The sequence below is a fragment of the Bactrocera neohumeralis genome, unplaced genomic scaffold, assembly GCF_024586455.1.
Source record: "Bactrocera neohumeralis isolate Rockhampton unplaced genomic scaffold, APGP_CSIRO_Bneo_wtdbg2-racon-allhic-juicebox.fasta_v2 cluster09, whole genome shotgun sequence".
Classification (NCBI taxonomy): domain Eukaryota; kingdom Metazoa; phylum Arthropoda; class Insecta; order Diptera; family Tephritidae; genus Bactrocera; species Bactrocera neohumeralis.
Window position 1 is genome coordinate 21264394 of NW_026089622.1, and position 18545 is coordinate 21282938.

The window sequence follows — 18545 nt, forward strand, 5'->3', positions numbered from 1 at the left end:
TTAGAAGAGTGAATATCGAAGTTGACAACACATGGATTGTACTGTATTCACCACTATTGTCTAATTCACATTCAAAACTCATATCAATGTTGAGTATTGCAGTTTGGTGTAATCGATCAAATAATTAATTAATAATTATTGAACGATACGGTCGATACGTGAACTGCAATAAAGCGCTTTGTAGGATATTTACTTTTGCATTTCATGAACGTTTTCCGACTGTTGTGCGTCTCGCAGTTAATTTGGAGAATGGTCAAAGAGTGTATTTCAACCCAGAGAATACAGTACAGCTAGTGGAAACAACGCCAGCAACAAAATTAACATTTCCAAGTTTTTGCTCAACTTTCGTCAGTGATCCGATTGCGAATACATTGCTCTATCCGGAAATACCTTGATATTATATATGGAATGCATCGTCGGACAAATAGTTAGGCAGAAAGCAAGGTCAACCAGTAGATGGACATCCAGGTGTGTTATCAACTAATGTATTAAAACGAATTTACATAATCCACCCAAAAAACGACGAATGTTTCTACCTTCGGTTGCTATTGACTAATGTACGCGGTTTAACGTCATTTGAGTCATTGCATACTGTGAATGGTACGGTGTATGCAAGTTTTGGAGAAGTAAGCCAGCAATTACAATTGCTGGAACATGTTAATCACTGAAATGCAAATGAACTTCGCACATTTTTCGCGATAATCCCTTCGAAATATCAGCCTTCAAAACCGCGTCAATTATGGGATACGAACAAACATGACATCGCAGAAGACATTTTACGCTAAAAATTGGAAATGGGTCAATTCCGGTTGATACTTCCTGTGGTTTGATATCAATTCCATCCGCCGTTTATCAATTCGTGAAAGATGAACTCATCGCGAATGATCGGACATTGGTCAAATTATCGTAACTAAGATTTCTCAAGCGCACGCGCAATGTAAGCTGCCAAAAATACCGATGTTGTTGGCTTAAACTGGAAGATTCAAAGTCAAATTCCGGGAAGCTTCCGCTCATACAAATCGATCAATCGTCTTGACAATGAAGACGGCGCAGTGAATTATCCAGTGGTATTTCTAAATTCTTTGGACAGGCTTGGTATGCCACCGCATCATTTGCGTCTCAAAGTAGGATCGTTATTATGTTTCGCAATCATCATGCCACGAAACTGTGTAATGGAACCCGACAGATTGTGACGCACTTGTCGAATACTAGGGGGCAGAATACTTGATTCTACGTATTCCTTTGAGTTATAACGATTTACCATTTCAGTTCAAACGTATTCCGTTTCCAGTGAAAATTGGATTTGAGATGACAATCAACAGGACGCAAGGATAGTCGCATAGTGTGAGGCATAAATTTGGAAATGCTATGTTTTTCACACGGCCAGATATACGTGGCGTGCTCAGGAGTTGGAAAACCATCTTTTCTGTACACTGGAGCAGAAACTAAAAAATGTTGTTTATCAAGCTGCGTTACACTGAAAAGAAAAACAAAAATAAAATTATAAATTTAACTTTTCATTTCAAAACACATAATTTCACGCAGAACAACGGCTGCGGGGTTAGCTAGTATGTAATATTTCTGTGAGATTCTGTGTGCTCTTCTGTGCTCGTTTTGTGTTATTTCGATTTAGTACATTGGGATTGAGTAGTTCTTTTGGTATTTCTATTAAAGTTTAAGTAGTAAAGTTTTCACGTTTTATACGACACTTGTGATACCTTGCGTGTGATTCTTCATTAATAAAAAATAGTTAACTTTATAATATATTTATTGGTGTTTGGGAATGAGGAATAACCTTAGAGTTCTCCTCTTCAGCACTGTGCTTTGAGTTAGAAGTTGACGATGTCAATATGTTAATTACCGTAGGAAGCCAGGAGAGCGCATCCCGGACAACATTAGTCTTTCCTGGTTTATATAAATGTTTAAAATTATATTCCACAATGCACGTGTCCATGGGTACCGGAGATTTCGGATAAGTAGGTCAAGGAGAAATCACCTTGAGTTTGTGAAGATCACATTTATTATAAATATGAAGTTTTGCGGCAGGGTTAATTTTCTTGCCACACAAGCTTGTTTTTTTTTGGGTATGTGGCTTGTAATGTGGTGCCTGAGTTTTTAGGTGAAATTGAGTTTCTCAGATTTAGGTTCTGTATTTCTAGGCATATGCTTAAGGCAGATTTTGTAGCCCTTGAATTCAGGATACTAATACATAATCCTGGATAATTCTTGGTTGAGGCCTAATATAAATACGTCTATAGGTGTCTACAAACGCTTTTCTTGTTTCTTACGAATAACCCTAACCCTTTATTTTGTTTACCATGAGTTGGTTTATCCTAACATAGAATTGTTCTATCCTAAAGTTATTTTGGGACAGGGCGCAATTTATATTCTGGAATTAAATCTGGTTTGTCTGCAGAATGTAGTGACAAATCAATTTTTATTGCTCCCCAGTCTTCGCCGAATATATTGTAAGAAGCTGTGTCTGCTTCTAGTCTACTATGGCGTAGGATGGTCCTGTAAAAAGGTTTTGTTCTAACTATTTTATAGTCTTATAGAATGGATTTAACGAAACATCTGTTATATATCTGAATATTGAACATCTGTTATATATATATTTCTCGAGTTTTACCTAGAAAAACGAACATCAAATTTTATAAAAGTATTTTCAAGGTTATTTTAAAAATTCTTAACAAATACTGGATTTTTTTTCCATGAATATTTCACGACTAACAACAACAAAGTGTGTGAGTGGGGCGCAGACAGCGTTAAGACCACACTCATAAATTTATACTGTGTCTTTTATGCGCGGCATTCGCGCACATTATGGTTTCGTGCTTTGTTTAGTTCTAATCTTAACAGAATACAAGGCCAATATCACATAAAAAAATAGCATCATGCAAGTCCATAATTCGAAGTTTACCGTTGCTTTTGCTCAATTCCTTTTTATATCTCTTTTCTATATTCTTGCAACCTGTATTAAAAGTAGTTTTGTTCACCTAACGGTTGTACGTACCACGCCCGGAACACATAGAGCGCGACTGACTGCAACGACATCTGTCAAATATTAAAATACACACGTTCTTATAGACACAGTTATGTAGTCGCCTGCAGTCTGTCGCGCTCTATGTGTTCAGCACTTCACTATAACTAAACAAAATACATAGATATAGGGTTATATAGTGTTCACGAAAATAGTAGTGCCGGTGACTACTAACTATTTAACAGTCAAATCACATGATAAGAACAATATTCGATCAAAAAGTTATAAAAAACCTAATTTTTAATTAATGTATGATAAATTTACGGTTTTATCCACCAAAATTTTTTTTTAGTTTACATACAGTTACAAAATTAAAATAAAATTGAAAAATTATGCTGTTCAAGAAAATAGTAGTGGCTATTAAAAAAGGCGAAAAATCTAAGAATATGAAAGAAACAGTAAATATTTCATATTTAATATGTTTCCTAAGGTCTAATATTTTGTTGTAAATCCGTTATTGTTTGTAACGGCTAGGCATCCACGTAGGATGGAATCAATAAGCTCCCTACAACGCTTCACAGAGACTTGAGCCCATACCTCCTTAAACACTTGCCAAAGCTCTGTGATCTTGGTTTTGCTGTTGCTACGCATCTCTTGACATCGCCCCATAAGTTTTCGATCGGGTTTAGGTCCAGAGATTGTGCTGGCCATGGTATCACGTAGATGTTTTCAGATGCAAACCACTGATTAGCTAGTTTGCCCGTATGTTTAGGATCATTATCCTGTGGAAATGTCCATTCTAAGGACATTTTCCAACTAGCATATGGTAGCATTACATCTTTCAATGTGTTAATGCACACTGCTTGGTCAATAATGCCAGTGATCAAAGAGATTGGACCATCGCCAGCATACGAGAAACAAGCCCACACCATAGTGTTTAGCTCAACATACTTTACTGTCTTTGTGGTGTACCTTGGGTGGTATTCTGTGTTTGGGAGACAACGAACACACTGCCTGGAGCCTATACCACCGAACAAAACAATTTTGATCTTATCCGTAAATACAATATTGTGCCACTTTTCGGCGGGCCGATACATATGGTCTTTCGAAACTTTTTATTCTTGCAATTGACGTGCTTCTTCGTCAAAAGGAGTACTTTTCTCGGACTCCTTGCATGTAAATTAGCTTCTATTAGCCTTCGGCTAACTGTGACAGCACTGACCATTAGATTCAATTCATTTTTATTTTTTTTTGACAACGCCGAAGGCTTCGCTTTACTGTATCGCAAAACTCGTCGGTCCTCTAGAAATGAAGTCTTGCGCTTACCACCACGAGTTTCCGACTTAATAGTATGATGAATAGCATTAAATATCATCGGAGCAGTGCAACCAATCATTTCTTCGATTTCTTTATATGTCTTGCCTTCATCTCTTAACTTAACTATTAACTCTCGCTTGAGCAATGCTTTTTTTCAACCGACTAAACAAGAAATAAAGAGCGATTTCAATAACTTTATATCACACAATTACTATATTATTTTAATAGACTTACTGATGTCAGTTAAAATTAAAAAAAAAAAAATTTTAATTTTTGTCAACTATTCCCGTCAAGCACTACTATTTTAATGAACAAGCGACTTTTGGTGCAAATATTGAAATATACCATAAAGAAAGCAACGTAAAATAAAAATAACGGCATTTTGGTGTTTTTTTGTTAACAATATTCTGTTCTACGAAAGTATTGTAGAAATGTTCAATTTGTAAGATAGAACATGTCAGAAATAAGATTAGAGTGTTGTGTGCTGTCGCACTACTGGTTTCGTGAACACAACTGTATATGACCAGGATGACGAGAAAAGTTGAAATCCGGGTTATTGTTTATCTGCCCGTCCATCCGTCCGTACAAGCTGTAACTTGAGTAAAAATTGAGATATCTTGATGAAACTTGGCATACAGGTTTCATAGTACAAAAAAAATTACGAGTTCGTAGATGTGCGCAATTGGACTACTGCCACGCCCACAAAACACCATTAACCGAAACCTTATAAAGTGCCATAACAAAGCGCTAAAATAAGATGTAAAACTGTAATTTGGCAGAGTGGTTTGCAGTAGCATTTATGGGTGAAAAATGTTGAAAAAGTAGGCGTGGCCCCGCCCTCTAATAAGTTTATTGTACTTATCTCCTAAACCACTAAAGCTACAACAACCAAACTTCCTACGACAATGTCTAAATGGATGAAATGGCAATATAATCCCGCTCACTCCCAATATAACGAAATAAAATTTAGCTGTAATAATTCCTTTTAAGTGTGCTACCTTTCAACCAAAAAATGCCCAAATCCAACCAAACCTGTTCAAGACCCTAAGTACCGAATACTTGGACCCCAGTATCTATTGTTGACTTTTGACCGAAAATATCACTCAATGTATGAGATATATAGTACAAATGAAATTCAGAAAGAATTATTTCCTGATAGTAGTATGTATTTGTACAAAAAATGGGTTGAATCGAATAATAAAAGATATTCGAACTTCCAGTTGATTTTATGCTAGTGAAAATTACAGAACATATTTTACTCATAACAGCATGTCATTGTGACTAAAAAAGATACAATTGGGCGTAAACTTGACCTAGACCCCCGTATAAGCATTACCAGGATTTTCGAACATCCAGTTGACTTTGCTGCACATGATTGATGATTGTATGTGAGGTACCTTAATGAAACCCAAGGAACATTACTTAGTATGTGGAATGGCAATAGTTAATGGATAAAATCGGGTCGATACGAGTACTATCCCAACTTCCATATACTACATATAGTGTTTTTCTTTTTTCGAACAAATCTTTTGCTGAATTTAGCGGTCAGTGTATGAGTTATATACAGTATATGTATATATAAAATTTGCTTAGATTCCGCTCCTCTGGTTAACGTTTACATCTTAAGGTATTTTCTTGGCTTTGTTTCTTGCAAGTTCCTAGTGTATAAAGTATTCGGTTACGCCCTAACTTAGCCCTTCCTTACTTGTTTAACACTTGGTTTTTATGCATTCTATTATGATTTCACTGGCTGTATTATTCAAAAGATATCTGTAGCGACAATCGCAAACAAATAATAAATGCCGGACTATGTGTTTATTGCCGAACAAATTTCGTCATGAGATATAGCAGCCGATTCAAGTAGAGGTACTTTTTCAATAGCCTTTTTTTCCAGATGACTCATGAGTTTTGTCAAGCTGTCATGTTATTTTTGTTCAGTATTGTTTGGCCTTTCATAATGGAAAGACTTACGCCTGAAAAGCGTTTACTAATCGTTCAACTTTATTACAAATTTCACGTGTTTCGCGCGCTTCGCTCAACATAATCGGCCTACTACGTGTACTATTCTCAACTCCATCACCCATTTTAAGAACAAGCATTTCTTATTGAGTAATATTCGACCGAATAGACCACGTCCAGCATGCAGTGAAGAAAATATATAGTAGTAGCCACAGCTGAGAATCTACACGAAGACCGTGGAGAGTCGAATTGGCACCGTTCGCAGCAACTCAGACTGACGTATGGAATGACTAGGCGCATTTCACGTCGCGATCTTAAATTAAAAATTAAGACGCTAGACCTTCCCAAGCGACATCGCTTCGCTCTATCGGCTCTTGAAAACTTTTAAGAAGATCCGAGATTGCCAAGCTAGATTTGGAACGAAGAGCAACCAGAATACATTCAGGAGCTGAAATTTCATACAGAAAATCAACGGTTGGGTGAGATTTGGGGGCTGGTGGAATCATCTGTTCATATTTCCTCAAAAACAATGCCGGCGAGTACGCAACCATCAATAGCTTCCGTTATCTCGCCGACATTTCATATCAACAGGTCTACGCCACTTCCCACTTATGGATTTATTGAGTGAACACTTCGGTGCAGATAATTTCACGTTTTGGGCCGGTCGAATGGCCACCAAGATCGTGTGACACGAACCATTAGACTTTTCCTGGGAGGATGTGTGCGATTCGCGTCGATTCTCCTTTCACGGGTCTTTTCCAAAATTTGGCGCATGGTGAATACCTGGTCTATTGTTGATTTGCCAGATTTAAAGCCACACTAATAAGGTCCAATCAGTTTGTTGATGGTGGGCTTTAATCTTTCACACAATACGCTCGATAGAACCTTATATGCGATGTTGAGGAGGCTTATCCCACGGTAGTTGGCGCAGATTGTGGGGTCACCTTTTTGGATTGGGCATAGCACACTTAAATTCCAATCGTTGGGCATGCTTTCGTCCGACCATATTTTACAAAGAAGCTGATGCATGCTTCTTATCAGCTCTTCGCTGCCGTGTTTGAAAAGCTCGGCCGACAATCCATCGATCCCTGCCGCTTTGTTGTTTTTCAGGCGGGCAGGCATTAATTGCTATTCGAGCTTCTTCATGGTCGTGCAATGGAACGCCTGCTCCATCGTCATCGATTGGGGAATGTGGTTCGCCTTCTCCTGGCGTTGTACTTTCACTGCCTTTCAGCAGACTGGAGAAGTGCTCCCTCCATATTTTAGTATGCTCTTGACATCAGTCACTAGGTCAGCTTTGGGGGTTCTACAAGAGTATGCTCTGGTCGGATTGTGGTTAGACGTTCATCAACCGGGGTGAATGACAGTACTCGGCGACGGAGTCTCTCTCGCACCACGAATCCCACCCAAAATTTGACCTCCTTTATATGGCAACTGTAGTAAATGCCACAAGAACCTACTCGTCTCAATCCTTCTCCTGCCCATCGCATTTCTTGGTCGGCGGTGATGTCAGCCTACACTCTAACAAGGACATCAACCAGATGGGCAGTGGCACCTTCCCAATTAAGGGACCGGTCATTCCAGGTGCATGCCCTAATATCGTAGTCCTTAATTCGTTTGCCATGATCGTCATCAAAAGGGGTCTCTCATCCGAGGCTTGTTGTTCTTTTCATTGGTACTGTTTTTTAGGTGGCGGGTCCCAAACCCTTCGCACAACCCTGTGGAAGGGATATTCCGCCTTCTCACTTTCGCTCGCCTTCAAACTGATGTTCTTAGACTACCCAGAGGATACTTGGTCTAAGACCGGAAGTCGAGACCTGCTTGAGCCTTATGTAAAAGAATCGTTTCTGGCCACTCCCAAGTGAATGGCGATAAGAGAACTTTCCTCACTTGCGTGAACTTGTACACATTACTCCAGCCACCACTATAGCTGCAACAACCAAATTCGTCTAGCACGAAAATTTGCCGTCGCAATAATATGACAAGGCTTTATAGGGGCCGGCGTAAAAATTGGACGACGGGCGTGGCACAGCCCACTTTTGGTGAAATTCCATATATCGGGAACGACTGACTGATTGCGACAAAATTTGGTACGTGGCAAAGTTTTCTAATTCCTATGTAACATTGTGAAAATGAGCAAAATGAGATATAGCTAAATTTTAAATTCCACTTAATTTTTTCTAGGACTAAAAATGGTTTAAGCCTCTGCGTACCTAATATTTGGAACTCAGTTCCTATAGTTGATTTTAATTCGAAAATATCGGTCAATGTATGTGATATTTAATTGAAATTTAGGGACAACGCTATGTCTGTATGCCAAAAATGGGTTGAATCGGACCAATGCTTTCCTTAGCCTCCATATATTTAATATAAAGATTTTCGTTATTCCAAGTAACTTTCTGCTGGATATATCGGCCAATGTGTGAGTCGATGGAAATGAGCTAGCATGTTTAACTCATATAGAATTTGTCCAGAAAGTAATGGGACTTAGTCGATTTAAAAAATGTATTAAGCCAATCGTTACAATTCTTTAAAAGCTTTCAAAATAGGCTACTTCTACGTCGAAGGCGTCACGGTAGGTATTCTCCGGAATAGCATTGAGAGCCGAGGTGCATGCTGCTTGGATCCCCTTATATCGGCCTTTTCAGACAGGGAAACAAAACAAACCTGAGGGCCACATCTGGGCTGTAGAGCACCTCTCTTGAGGACTTCCACGTAAAACTTGGCGTTGACGGTTCGTCCAGTAGGAACAAATTCATGGTGGACGATGCCTCTAATGTCAAAAAAGACAGTGAAGATTGTTTTCACTTTGAATTTACTCATTCTTTCCTTTTCTTCATCAGCGATCTCTACCCGCCCCCTAAAAAGGCCTGGTGCCACCGAAACATACCACTTCTTGCTAAACCAAGATCTGGGTAAGCCCACTTGATCATATCAAACGTCTCTGTCGCAGATTTGACGAGATTCACACAGAATTTAATCGGGTGCATCTGCTTTAGCGAATGCTGCATTTTCAGATTGCACTCACAGAAACCTGTCGCGTGAAAATTTTTGTCCTCGGAGACTACTGACCAGCTGCTCGTTAGGTAGGAACGCCCTCTACCGAATCCAGTCGGTGCGCGCGCGCTCCGATGAACAGTCGCGGGGGAAAAAAATCAGTCATATTTCTTTCCAGACAAACCCTGTATACAGTGGCCGCTCACAAGTGCAAAAAGTGTAGCATATCAATAGCTGAAGCTCATTTTTGGAAGAAACAACGCACAAAGAAACGATTAAAAAAAAAACATTTCACAATTTTTTGATGCGATGCTTTAAAAAACGCTCTCTAATTTTCAGTGAGATAACTCAGTTGTTGTATTAGGTATATGGAAGTTAAGGGAAGTATTGGACGAAAAATCTATTATCAGGAAAAGATTCTCCCCAAATTTATTTATCTATCTATACCTAGGGGCGTGAACAATGTTTGCTGCATTTGAACAATTTTTGGTCATAAAGTGATATACCCAAAGGGCATTATTTACATTGATGCATGAAAGGAAATCGTGTACTGGGTTTTCTTTACCCTTTACGTAACGTATATCAGTCGTAAATTGGCTGACGTAATGTAAGTATCGGAGATGTCGTAGCTCTGCCTTTTCGGGTTTCTGTTTAAAAGCGAAAGTGATTGGTTTGTGGTCGGTGTAGATCGAGCAACATCTATCTTCGAATTGGTCGGCGAAGTATTTAACTCTTTTATATACGGCGAAAAGCTCTTTTGAGTATGTACTCCAATTACGTTGAGATGTTGTTAACTTGTGGGGAAAAAATCCTAGGGGCTGCGCCTCGTCGTTTTTTATTTGGTGCAGCACGCCTCCGATACAGTTGTCTGATGCATCGACTGATAGTGTGAGTTGTGCGTTTTCTCGTGGATGCGCGAGCAGGGTTGCATTGGCTAATTTTAGTTTAAAATCGTTGAATGCTTTTCGCGACTCTTCGGTCCACTGAATTTTGCGTTTGTCGTTTTTGATGTTGCCCGGAATAAGCTCTTGAAGGATATCTTGAGTATGTGCAGCGCCGGGTATAAATCTTCGGTAGAAGTTGATAATTGCAATGAAACGTCGTAGGTCCTTTGCGATGGTTGGTTCCGTGCAAGCGTTTATTGCCACTACTTTTTCTGGCAGTGGCAAAATACAGTTAGGTGTGACTAAATGACCGAGATACCTCACGTTTGACTGACCAAAAACATATTTATTGCCGTTAACGGTTAAGCCGTTTTGCTTTAAATGCTCGAACACAATTCGAAGGTATTGCTTATGTTGAGCTTCGGTGCACGACGCGATGCAGATGTCGTCTAGGTATGGTACGACAAAGTCTAATCCTCGAAACACACTGTCGATGTGTCGTTCAAATGTTTGGCCCGCGTTGCATAACCCAAATATCATGTATCGAAATTCGAATAAGCCGAACGGAGTTGTTATAGCCGTTTTTTCGATATCATCGGGATGCATGGGTATCTGGTGGTACGCCCTTTCTAGGTCGATAGTTAAAAATATGCTTTTGCCCGCAAATACTTGATGAAATGTCTGGATATTTGGAATGGGGTACCCGTCCTTTTCGGTGACGGCGCTTAGTGCCCTATAATCCCCGCAGGTATTGTCCTTTTTAGGGGCCATTTGAAGTGGCGAAGCCCATTGACTTTTGGACGGCTGGTAAATACCCTTCGCCATCAGGTATTCGAATTCCGCTTTGGCGGCTTTTAGTTTTTCGGGTGTGAGGCGACGTGGTTTTGCGTTCACTGGTGGACCGCTCGTGACGATGTTGTGGAACGTTGCAGTTTTGGCAATGCGTTTATTATGTGACGGTGCGAATAGTTCCTTAAGTTCTGAGAGTAATTCTGTGTATTTGTTTGTACCAGTAACAAGTTTAATGTCAGTGGTAGCTGTAGCTCGCGTTATACCGTATGTCGTTTTATCGATTAGTAATTTGTTTTTTAAGTCTACTAGCAGATCGTAGTTAATTTTCATTGGAAAGATTTTTTACGTGGCGGGTCCCAAACCCAGCGCACAACCCTGCGGAGGGGATGTTTCGCCTTCTCACTTTAGCTCGCCTTCAAACGGATGTTCTTAGACTACCCAGAGGATACTTGGTCAAAGACCGGAAGTAGTGAGCTGCTTGAGTCTTATGTAAAAGAATCGTTTCTGGCCACTCCCAAGTGAATGGCGATCAGAGAACTTTTGTCACTTGCGTGAACTTCTACATATGACTCCATCCTCCCCGCCTGAAGAACAACAAAGCGGCAGGGGCCGACGGATTGCCGGCCGAGCTATTCAAACACGGCGGCGAAGAACTGATAAGGAGCATGCATCAGCTTCTTTGCAAAATATGGTCGGACGAAAGCATGCCCAACGATTGGAATTTTAGTGTGCTATGCCCAATCCATAAAAAAGGAGACCCCACAATCTGCGCCAACTACCGTGGGATTAGCCTCCTGAACATCGCATATAAGGTTCTATCGAGAGTATTGTGTGAAAGATTAAAGCCCACCGTCAACAAACTGATTGGACCTTATCAGTGTGGCTTCAGACCTGGAAAATCAACAACCGACCAGATATTCACCATGCGCCAAATCTTGGAAAAGACCCGTGAAAGGAGAATCGACACACACCACCTCTTCGTCGATTTCAAAGCTGCTTTCGACAGCACGAAAAGGAGCTGCCTTTATGCCGCGATGTCTGAATTTGGTATCCCCGCAAAACTAATACGGCTGTGTAAGCTGACGTTGAGCAACACCAAAAGCTCCGTCAGAATCGGGAAGGACCTCTCCGAGCCGTTCGATACCAAACGAGGTTTCAGGCAAGGCGATTCCCTATCGTGCGATTTTTTCAACCTGCTTCTGGAGAAAATAGTTCGAGCCGCAGAACTAAATAGAGAAGGTACCATCTTCTATAAGAGTGTACAGCTGCTGGCGTATGCCGATGATATTGATATCATCGGCCTTAACACCCGCGCCGTTAGTTCTGCTTTCTCCAGACTGGACAAGGAAGCACAGAAAATGGGTCTGGCAGTGAACGAGGGCAAGACGAAATATCTCCTGTCATCAAACAAACAGTCGTCGCGCTCGCGACTTGGCACTCACGTCACTGTTGACAGTCATAACTTTGAAGTTGTAGATAATTTCGTATATTTAGGAACCAGCGTAAGCTCCACCAACAATGTCAGCCTAGAAATCCAACGCAGGATAACTCTTACCAACAGATGCTACTTCGGACTGAGTAGGCAATTGAGAAGCAAAGTCCTCTCTCGACAAACAAAAACCAAACTCTAGATGTCGCTCATAATTCCCGTCCTGCTATATGATGCAGAGTCTTGGACGATGTCAACAACGGATGAGTCGATGTTGCGAGTTTTCGAGAGAAAAGTTCTGCGAAAGATTTATGGTCCTTTGCGCGTTAGCCAAAGCGAATACCGCATTCGATGGAACGATGAGCTGTACGAGATATACCACGACATCGACATAGTTCAGCGAATTAAAAGACAGCGGCTACGCTGGCTAGGTCGTGTTGTCCGGATGGACGAAAACACTCCAGCTCTGAAAGTATTCGACGCAGTACCCGCCGGGGAGCAGAGGAAGAGGAAGACCTCCACTCCGTTGGAAGGACCAAGTGGAGAAGGACCTGGCTTCGCTTGGAATATCCAATTGGCGCCACGTAGCGAAAAGAAAAAACGACTGGCGCGCTGTTGTTAACTCGGCTATAATCGCCTAAGCGGTGTCTACGCCAATTAAGAAGAAGCAGGTCGTAGTGCGTTAGGAAATCCGCGCCGATAATTGGCGATTTTACGTCGGCTATGCAAAATGTCCATTCAAATGGGCGACGGAGGCCGAAATTAAGTTCCAGTTATATTCGCCGCGTAAATTGACTAAGTAATCGTCGGTTTATGAGTGTTGTTTGTTGCGATTGCTGGTATCACCGATATATTTGCTCCGGTGTCGATGAGGAAATGTTGATTGTCGTAAACGTTTTTTATGGAAAGGCGGAGGTTGTTGTTGCCGTGGCCGAGCTTGCAAGCGCCTCCAATGGCTTGAGCTCGGGGTACTAGTTTTTTGGGTCCTCCTGTGTGCTGTCGGCCGTACGGTCAAACTTGCATGGTGGCCTGCACTTACGAGCGCTCGTCCCGTCTTTGTAGTGATACCAGCATGTGTCGCACAGTGAGACAACGCCGGCATCAAATACAAGGAGTCATTGTAGAGCTCTGAAATTTTGCACAGGTTATTTTTGAGACAATTCCAGTTTTAAAAAAAAAAATTAAGAAAATTCGCCCACTTTTACGCCCACCTACCATACAGTCGAAATTTGTAAAATGCCGTATTGTCCGTAATACTTTAGGTATAACTTTCAATTTTGGTATACTTGAATGTTATACAGTTACAAACATTATTTGAAATAAAAATTGACTTTGGGCCCACTTTTAACCCCATCACCTATACTACCTCAACATAAAAAGTGCCAAATTTTCTAAAATATATTAAATACAACCTTCAAGTTCTATATTACTGTAGTTTATATCATTTAAAATGTTGCATGCAAAAATTACAATACTAACCACTAATACGCCCACCTCCCATTGAAATGCAATAAAAAAAACAATATTTTTTTTTCATTCAATCAATAATTTTTAAACATCATCATGGTATTTTAATTTTTTCAATTTGTTTCTCATTCTAAATGAATTAATATAAAGATCTGATGATATTTGCAAATAGTGCATTACATTTTCATTCGTAGAAATACGTGAATTTTTACGAGAATGGAATTGCCTACAGGTTCTATACTCCTTATTCATTGCTTCTTCCGCTTCTTCGGATAGCATTCCTGTAGCAAAAAAAAAGTTAATATTAAATAAAGTTTAAAAAAATACTTTCAAAAATAAAAATTGCAAACAAACCTGTTGGCAATATAGCCTCATATAACATTTTGCTGCCGTGAATGAGAACTTTATGCACAGTGATGAGCATGTAGTACCAGCCATAAAGCTCTACATATAATTTTGCAGTGTCCATGCAATACGTATGGAATTTACCAACATCTATATTTTTACTACTATCTATAGTATTTAATATTATTTTAAAGCGGTTAATTAAGTCTACATTTACACCAGTTATGTCAGTGGTTATTTCTGGATCTTCAAAAAATCTTCTAGAGACTTTACCTTCATTGGTTGTTCCCATGCCTTGTTTCACCACATCGACTTTTAAACCCAGAACTAATTTGAATTTTTTTTTCATTTCTGTTTTAACAGCTTCTTTCTGCTCTTTTGTATCTTTATTTGTCCTCCACGCTTTGAAACCTTTTTCTATAACCGATATGTAATATACATTCCATGAATTTTATTCGAGCATGTAGCGGCGAAATTCCAAATTTCAATGCTTCAGCTGAATTTGTTCTCAAAATAACTGCATCCAAATTATTCATTTCATTAGGTTTTGCTCCACATATGAAACAAACAGCCATCGAGCAATTCTTACTGACTGTTGTTGCCACTTTTTCGTCAATCATCGTCATAGTTAAACTATGAGATATCGCAAACTTTTTGTTGAACATTTCGAATTCTGTCGTTTTTAAATTTTGAATTTCTGCATTTATACGATTTACTTCATTGTTAATAACATCTGCTGTTTCTTTCACAAATTCGAATTTCATAGGCCTGCAAAGTCTTGTCGAAGATGGTACTGAATTTTCTCAACACGAATAAAAATCATTGTAAAGATCAGTTAACTTTAACGGAACAAGAGATGTTAAAAACATATTTTTGTCAGAAACATTTTCATCTGTGAAATGTTGTTGATATTCACTGTGCCCTGATGATCCAACACACCCCCATTTACTTAATTAATTCAACAATTTGGAATCAATCTCAGTTTTTGTTTTTGCTTGAAAAATTCTTGAAACAGTGTGATCAAGTAATTCTTGTAATCCAACACTGCTAAAACTTTCATCAACCTTAATATTTGCAGGATAGCATTTTTTTTTTAACTTCCAATATTTTGCTGTAGTGTGGGAATATGTCACAACCCATTTCTTTTGCAGAGCTTCTTAAAACATCAGTGAAGCATCAATTATAAGGCTGAGTGCTTTCTCTGGTGTAAATGATTTGAATTGTTCACTCTTTTCATATTTTTTAGCAGCAGACACTATTAAGTCTTCTGGAAAACTTTTACAAAATTGAGATATTTTACTTCTCTTAGACCTTTCTTGGCTTTCTTCGAAAGCTTTTACATGTCGTCCACGATTAACGGAATGCGAAATGCTTGGTTGTTCATTATCCAAAGTTTCTTCACATATGGTGTAAAGCTGTGCAAGCCATTCTTCATTATCAGCCAAAAATTTACTTTTTATGCGCCCAGATTTGTTCCATTTGGTTTTAAATTTTGGTATTAAATATTTTATTAAAAAATCACGAAATTTTTTAATAATTAAGTCTGACATTTCATTGTAATTTGTTGATATCACATCAACAACAACATCAATATCTTTATTGCTATCCATCCAAATTTTAAGAATTGCACTATAAGAAATTATTGAATTATCCATGACCTTGTTGAATTTTTTTTATCACTTTGTATAAACTTGTTTAAACTTGCACGCTCAAATAGATTGTGAATTACATATATAATTGCAATTACCATTTGTTGATCAATAATATTTAAAACAACAACAATGTAATATTATTTTACAGTTTGTTTTTAATAAGTGAGTGCTATAATATGGCTTGCTGGGATTAACAGCTAAAAGTTATTATTAATACAAAGAGAATATTCTTATTTACGTGATCTTCTTTTTTTCTCTTACTTTTTTACTTCACTAAAATTGATAAGAGCACGATCATTTATGTGTGTACAGATGTAATATGTTTGAGCAAAAAAAAACTGGTTTGACTCAGTGGATGGAAAAAATGCCCAAAAACCAACAACAACCAAAACTAAAATTATGCTCACTATATTAGGCTGCTTATGAGCTTTGGACAACAAAAATAATTATAATGCAAGAGACTATTTTCTATTTTCCTGCCAGGCGACAAGCGGCACTACAATATAAGAATTAAACTAACCACATTAGAAAGTGATCATAACACAACTTAGATAAGAACAATATCTTGCACTATCAATTTAAATTAAAAATTATGCAACTATCTAACCCAAAGTCATTGACCTTCAACAAAATTATCTATCAAATTAATAACGTAAATAAAATTTATGTTAACAAGAATATTTTTATTAAAACATAAATGATCTTTAAAGCATAATTCTGAATAACTAACAAAAAACAAATGTAATTTATTACTATTCTCTTGCACAATAAGTGAATAGTAAACAATTAAAAAAATAAAAGTAAAAAGTTGTAAACATGCTATTGCATGCTAACATACGTATAGCGACAAAATGTGCGCGTTACATACTTTTTGTAGTTTTTTGTATGTTTAATGTGCTTTTGCAAACTTTTGCTATATGTCCTCTACTTTAAATTAAAGCTGAGATTTTAAACTTTCATTTGGTATAAGCCTGCACCTAGGGCGAGGGGCTGCTCTATATTTCCTAGGCCATTGTAAATGCAAAATGTTCAATTTTTGCACCACAATTCTGTTAAGAAAAAAAATTTGTGTTTTTTTTTTATTTATTTTTTCATTTACTCATTCTACAATAACTAAATTAATTAAAAAATACTTTAAAATTACATTTATTATGTATTTTTATTTTAATAAGCTTTTGATTATTACATATTTAATTAACATATTTCAAGCGCGTTGGCGTACCTCAACTTTGACTTGCTCTAGACCAAAAAGTAATGAAGTTATGAGGCTGAAATTTCAGGGAATTGTTACTCATATATCTGTTAATATACTGTGAAAATTTCATCCAAATTGGACGACGCGTCAAAAACCATTTTTTGCCGCGATTACTATTGGGCTGTCACACTGTCGTGGTGTTCGCGACTTCGTGAACCCGATCGTGTAGGTGTTGGTCTTCGTTGGTTGTCGCGGCGTGGCCATTTGATGTCTCGGAGATTCCGTGAGAGCGCATTGATCTGGCGTTGCATTTCTAGAATGGCTTGACTTGCAGGTTCATTGCAGGCACTTTGCTGTGGGTGTGTGTTTACTGTCTGCTGAGGGCTTTGTTGAACAGCGTGTATGAAGGAGTTGCTGTCTTTAGTAGCCACCATGATACGATCGGCCATCGTTGCTGCGTTGACCAGTGTTATGTGCTCGTCTGCGGATAGAATTGCGCGTATTAGTTCAGGCAGATTCCGGAGCCATAACTGCTTTAGGAGCTCGTCTGGAACCGGTGTAGCTGCTGCCCTTGTCCGCATTTCAGCTAATAACTGTGACGGTTTGCGGTCACCGAGTGATAAGTCGCTGAGGAGTTTTGTTAGTTTGGTTTGTGTGCTATCGGCAAATTCGTTAATGATTCGAGCCTTGAGGTTTTCGTACATTTCGTTGCGTGCTGGTGGATTGGTACGGAAATCAGCTAGTTTGTACATATCGCGCGTAGGCAGTTGTCCAATTATGGTATAGTATCGTTTTTTGTCGGACACGATACCTGCCGCTTCAAATGCCGCCTCGACTTACCAGAACCATAGGTCAGTATGTTCCTCAACGAAATCTGGGAGCTTAACTTTCCCTTGGTTCAGCGTGTCCACCCGCATTAGTGCCTCTTGCTCTGGAGCCGGTGTCTCTTGCTCGTCGTTGGGCATATTTTTATTTTCGAAAGATTTCTCACTTGTGGGGGTAGCCAGTATGTTCTGCCGCTTCGTCGGGGTCACCAGTATGTGGGTTTTATGGTCGTCAGCTTAAGGTTGCTTCCGATTCTGTTGGCTTTTGCTTGCCTTGATTAAAACACGTGCTTCAAATTTTATCTATACTAATCCTTTTATTCGGAAAGTGGCGTGTTCTAGATGAATATGCGCAAAAGAATAAAAGTGGTGTGATCTCTGTCAGAATGCGCAGAAGAATGAGAATGAAAGAATAATGACAGTTCTGCTAACTGCGGTGCAGATAAATTAATGAGTACTGCCAAACCATCGAATTGATGGTGCTGCCCTTGGGTGTTAGGTGGCCTTTAACCTGCGTCTACAGACTGCTGTGCAGTCGGTTAGCAAGCGTTCCGGGGTTTCAGGCTCCCCGTCGCAAAACCGGTAGTTGGCGCAAGATGATAGGCCCATGTTAAATAAATGTCTGTTCAACTTGCAGTGGCCGGTGTAGAATGCGACCAGTAGCCTGAGTTTATCCCTTGGGAGGTTAATTATTGATTTAAACC

The 18545-nt window shown here is 39.1% G+C and overlaps 1 protein-coding gene across 1 annotated transcript; it reads right to left on the minus strand.

The window, feature by feature from the left end:
• Nucleotides 1-17190: 17190 nt before the first annotated feature.
• Nucleotides 17191-17769, minus strand: LOC126764661 (uncharacterized). The gene has a single exon (XM_050482320.1). It carries the CDS (start codon nt 17767-17769, stop codon nt 17191-17193), a length of 579 nt encoding a protein of 192 aa, XP_050338277.1.
• Between the last annotated feature and the right edge of the window lie 776 nt (nt 17770-18545).